Raw genomic sequence first — 5,357 nt, 5'->3', positions numbered from 1 at the left:
GTGTTCAATCCATGTTATTGATTGTTTCCAATTGCTTTAGTTGATTATTAGATTCAATTAGTTTTATTAACTATTGTTTGTATATAGAAATAGTTTTAGCCGATTTAGGAATACTTAGTATTTTGTTTATTTGTTAAATTCAGTCATGATAATGCTGAGATCAGTCTGATAGTTAGTTTGAGGTCATTAAGTTAATTAGATTGTTTAAAAATTAGTTTAGATGAAAACAAATTGACCGATTAAGTCATAGTGTAATTATCGTGTTCTTGAATAGTTTATGTCTTTATTTTATTTCGATGTTTTAGATTAATCATAATTTTTATAGTTCAACGTTAGTTTAATTCTATTATTCAATTTAGTTTTAATTGGATTCACGTTATTTGGATTTTGTTAAGAACTTTTTAATGCTTGTGTTGCATAGTCATAAGTAATACATAGGTGTCGGTTTCTAGTTATTTTAATTCATTACTAGTTAGATAGAGTAGATAGGTTAGTAGGTTAGCTTATGTTTTATTTTCTGATTTTGTTAGTTTATATTCATCTTTTGTACAACATCGAACTCAGGCTAAGGTAGTTTATGTTGTCATCATTAGTTAGTAGTTTTAATTTTGCATGTATTTATTATGAGTTTTAATTAATTTGGATTAGCCGATTAGTATAGATTAGTATTAGCCGATTGCCGTGCTTAGTTCTTGTTAATATTTTTTGTTTAATTAGATGTCATGTGCAGCTGAGTGTGTTCTTGATCTTTAGGTTTAGTTAATTTCTTGCTTTCTTGAATTAGTGCTGTTAGTTTGTTATGTTTGCTTTCTTGATTGTTTAGTTAGCTAGGTTGTTTTTCTATTCTGTCTTCTAGTGTTAGTCTGTTATTAGTTGTTCATAGTTAATTCTTGTTTTTAGTTTAGTTTTGTTAAAGTCAAATCTTGTTTTTACTGAATTTTTTAGTCATTAGTTAATAAATTCTTGTTTAGATCGATTGGTACTGTTTTGTTTCTTGTTTTTCTTTTTTGCGCGGGAAGTGTTTGGATGTGCGGTGAGCCCCTTTTCGTGCTTTTGAAGTACCCTCTGAGGTCCCTTCAGGCCCTCAGAAAGGTCTTTCAAGCCTCTCACGGCAGAACTCTCCCTCTGATTTATCAAACCATACAAAAGTTTACAAAGAGGTAAGGACACAAGGGAACAAAAGACTCAAGCACTGAAGACCTTTTTCTTTCATTTTTAGATTAGGATTTTATTTATTCATTTAGGTTTATAATAAGGCACTTTAATTATTTGTTTAAGCTTTCTGTAGGGGCAGCACTCTCTTATTTATTTAGTTAATTAATCTTTTATTTTTCAAGGCAATAAAACGTAGTTTAGATTGTGTGTTTGAATACAAAAAGTATTTTCCGTTCCCTGAGATTGACCCAGACTCCACCACTCGTGCGAGCCGGTTTTTATATTTTTTGTGTCTGGCTTTCACTTGATTTTCATTAAAAATATTGTTTTAAAAATCATTTTTCAAAACTCACACCAAGTACTTCACCGATTGAGGCAAAAAATTTGACATCGTAACTAGGGATGGCAGTGGAACGGGGGAGGCGCGGGGGACAAGGTCTCCACCCCCGCCCCGTTTTAAAATTCAAACCTCCATCCTCGCCTCCATCCCCGCGCGGGGATGGATTTTAACCTCCACCCCCGGTTCAAACGGGGCGGTGCGGGGCCCCATTTTCCCTTAGTTTATAGTCATTCGTTAAAGGATTGGGGGCGGGGCTAGGCGGGGATTGGGACTGGGCGGGGCGGGGAAAAGCGTAAGTCCATCCCCACCTCCATCCCTACACGGGGATAGATTTTAACCTTCATCCCCATTTCATGCCCTTCATCCCCGGTCCAAACGGGGCGAGGCGGGGTGGAGCCCTGTTGTCCCCCGGTCCACTGCCATCCCTAATCGTAACACATTAATGAAACAAGATTCCTTTTTGAGATAAAATAAAAAATGGCTATAATTATTAATAAAAATCTATTTCATGTGGAGGAATCAAACTATTTGATGCAGTCAGGGTTGGGCTACAAAAATGGATAAAAATCTATTTCATATGGAATCAGGGCTGGGTTAGGACTGGGCTTTTAAAAAAAAAATTTGTTTCGGGAGGCAGGACTGGGCTGTACGGGAACACAAATGACAAGAAAAAAAATCACCTGAAGGCCCGTCAATGTGTAGGCGGTTTGAGGGTGACGCCTTTGCATGTACATGTTAGTGTCCACGTATAACTTCATGTCCCCGTGACATAGCTTGACAAGATTGGACCCACAGAAGAAGTTGCTCGCTACGTGATCGAGACTGGGTGTGCTTTAGCAACTGAAGGCCCGTCAATGTGTAGGCGGTTTGAGGGTGATTTTTGTTTCTTTGGCTTGGCAAACAATAAAAAAAAGACGTACGGGAACACAAATGACAAGAAAAAAGTACCTAAGAAACAAACGGTGTTTTGGTAAAAACGCTGCTCCCAAACGCAGTGCATAGCTCCCAAACACAGCCTTACGGGCTTGCAACACTGATACAACTATCCTAAAGCCCCTGCTTACGTCCAGAACAGCCAACTTGGGACGGTCCAACTAACCAATTGAAAATTAGTTATTCTGGAAATAAATAACCTATTTAATCATCAGCATTCATCAAGTTGGTGACCTTCTACTGACCAGATCATTAACCCCCAACATAAAACTATAAAAAAAAAAATTTATTCACCGGTTTAATAAAAGAAAAGCTTGATTACAAGGTCTACTGACAAAAGGTGTTTAAGTTCTGCTAGTTTTTATGGCAGGCCGAACCGAGCTCAAGCTCATGATGAGCTTGACCTAAACGAGCCAAGTTAGAGCTGGCTAATTTACAAAAAAAAAAATATTGTTTTCAAAACTTTGTTAGCATTTTGAACTATAGACCTATGAGCCAAACTCGAGATGCACACTATTGTGCTTACATTACATCTTCTGTGGTTTATCGAAAACCTTGACCTTAATTAGGCCTCAAGCTGGTGCCTTAGTGATTTTGTGAAAAACCTGAAGTATGTTAGTGTTTTTCGCAAATCTGAAACCCTTCACTTAAGGGTTTCTTCGTTAAACATCATTTTGGGTGAAATGGATTATTTGAAATGCTTCAGTAATAAGAATTAGTCTTCGTATGTATATCCTATACATATACGCTATTATTGCGCAGTTATATTTATAATCAGAGCAGGTATGCTAAACACGTATAGTAATATATACTATTTTTATGCATATAGTATGCAAGTATTATATAAAAGTATGGTAATACCCAAAAATGTTTACACACCCAAATAGATGCGTACATAATCTTAAAATAAGCATGACAGTGCACGAAAAATGCTTATATACTCACATAAATGCATGTCCGAAACTCGGAACAACATGCCAGGCTAAATAAATTGCCTAAGCATGTGGCCTAGACGTGAAACAATGCGTCAGACTAAATAAATTATAGAAAAGAACATATATAGTATACATATTATATATGTGGAAACGTAGTCGCAAGGATACACAAGTGGACACCTGGCGCAAGCACACATGGTGTCTTAGATGGCGTAAACCGAAGACTAAGACCTTATATCATACACGTGAGAACGTAGTTACAAGGATACATGACTAGACACCTGGCGCAAGGACACATGGTGGCCTAGATGACATAAACCAAGGACTAAGACCCTATAACATGAATTTTAACATATTAATACCGATGTCATCGGTGTATAAACCTACCTTTTATTTGTAGATGATGCTAAGCGTAAGGTCGCTCTTGGGTCATGGTTGACACATACTTTAGTTTGGTATGGTTACGACAAGGTCGATTTGCATGATTATAAGGATAGAGAAAGAAAATAGAGTGATAGAGGTGGCGCTGACTCGCGACGTGCACCTTTACGCACTTGTCTCACGCAAAAAAAGTGCGAGAAAGGAGGGATATTGGCTAAGAATGGGTCAGACCTAGCTTAGGTCAAAGTAGGTTTGACCCACTCGGTTGAGAGGGAGACTCTAACATTAGTTCTGTCCGGTCCAACTAGGTTAGAAAAAGAGAGAAAACTAACCTGCCAAGGTCAAGTGGAGACTTGAGATCAACGGCAATACCGTGAGAGCACTGTCTGACCGGATCCCATCTAAAGAAAAATCAGGGGCGTTTTAGAGAAGGTTGATGACATACCTCGTCATAGAAGTTTCGCGGCTACCCACATTTTGCAAAGCAGGTTATATGCCCCCCCCCCCAAAACGGGCCAACGCGTCTCCAATAAACGCGCTAGTACGAACTTTCTCACGAGTATCTTCTCAAGTCCGTTGAATTCAATCCCACGTGAAATTAATTTCCCAATATGCACCTTCAAAGCCGGCGACAGCATTCCTTCCCTGAAAAGATCGAAACCGTCATCGATTTCGATTTCCTTCCAACTGCCAGCAAGTTTCCCCTTCCTTTCGCAAGGCCCCTGTCTCCTTCTATAAGAAGATCCCCGCTCTCTCCTACGAGAAGAGGAAGACGACGACAAAAGGAATGAAAAGCTTGTAGTGATATAGCGACGCTCCTCCTTCTGAAAACGCAACCCACCCCCATGAACCACGCAGGGAGTCTTGAAGTGAACGTGATCTCGGCCGAAAGCCTCAGTTTTCCCATCGGGACCATCGGAAAGAACGCGTTCGTCGTCGTCGGCACCGACTCCAGCAACCGCCAATGCACTGCGACCGATCACCATGGCGGGGCGTACCCATCTTGGAACCAGAAGCTAACTCTGCCGTTCGCACCCGGAACCCGTTCCCTCCACGTCGGCGTTCGGTGCAAAACAGCCTTAGGGGAGAAGACCGTCGGTAGGTCGACGATTCTGGTAAAGGATTTCGTAGGAGTCTACAACGTTCCGTGCGGTTACGTGCATTTTCTCAGCTACCGTTTGCTCGACAAGGATGGGAAAAGGAACGGGATCATCAATCTGTCGGTAAAGGTGATGACATGGTTGCCGGAGATATTCTCAAGATCGCTGGCGCCACCGTTGTCGATGCCGATGGTGGCTGTGCAGGAATCCGGCGGGGCTGTCGCCGGTACGCCGCTTTGGCATGCACACCATCCGTTCTACCATGTTTAGGTTGTAAGGAGATTTAAAGTTCCTCCTCAAATACTTGTCAGATTTGTTAAGATTTGCAAACAAATAAAGTTGTGCGTCGAACTTTTTTCTTTACATCTCTAGGAATTGCATGTTTTGTCACGTTTTCTTGATATTTTTGCATACCAAGACGTAGGAGCCATTTGTGAATGTCACCAAGCTGATGGGACGTCACAAGTTCGAAACACACAGGTGGCGTCCGTTGCCACTAGGCCAAAGCTGGGT

The 5,357-nt window shown here is 40.5% G+C and overlaps 1 protein-coding gene across 1 annotated transcript; it reads left to right on the top strand.

Annotated features, from left to right (window-relative positions):
- The first annotated feature begins 4,589 nt into the window (after positions 1–4,589).
- LOC149845948 (BON1-associated protein 2-like) lies at positions 4,590–5,114 on the top strand. Its single transcript, XM_089989860.1, has one exon. The coding sequence runs from the start codon at positions 4,590–4,592 to the stop codon at positions 5,112–5,114; it is 525 nt and encodes a 174-aa protein (XP_089845986.1).
- Positions 5,115–5,357: the final 243 nt, after the last annotated feature.

This window comes from Nuphar pumila, chromosome 2 (genome assembly GCF_984573655.1).
Source record: "Nuphar pumila chromosome 2, dmNupPumi1.hap1.1, whole genome shotgun sequence".
NCBI lineage: Eukaryota > Viridiplantae > Streptophyta > Magnoliopsida > Nymphaeales > Nymphaeaceae > Nuphar > Nuphar pumila.
Note: the sequence above shows the minus strand (reverse complement) of the source record. Positions and strands in the feature narration are given on the sequence as shown.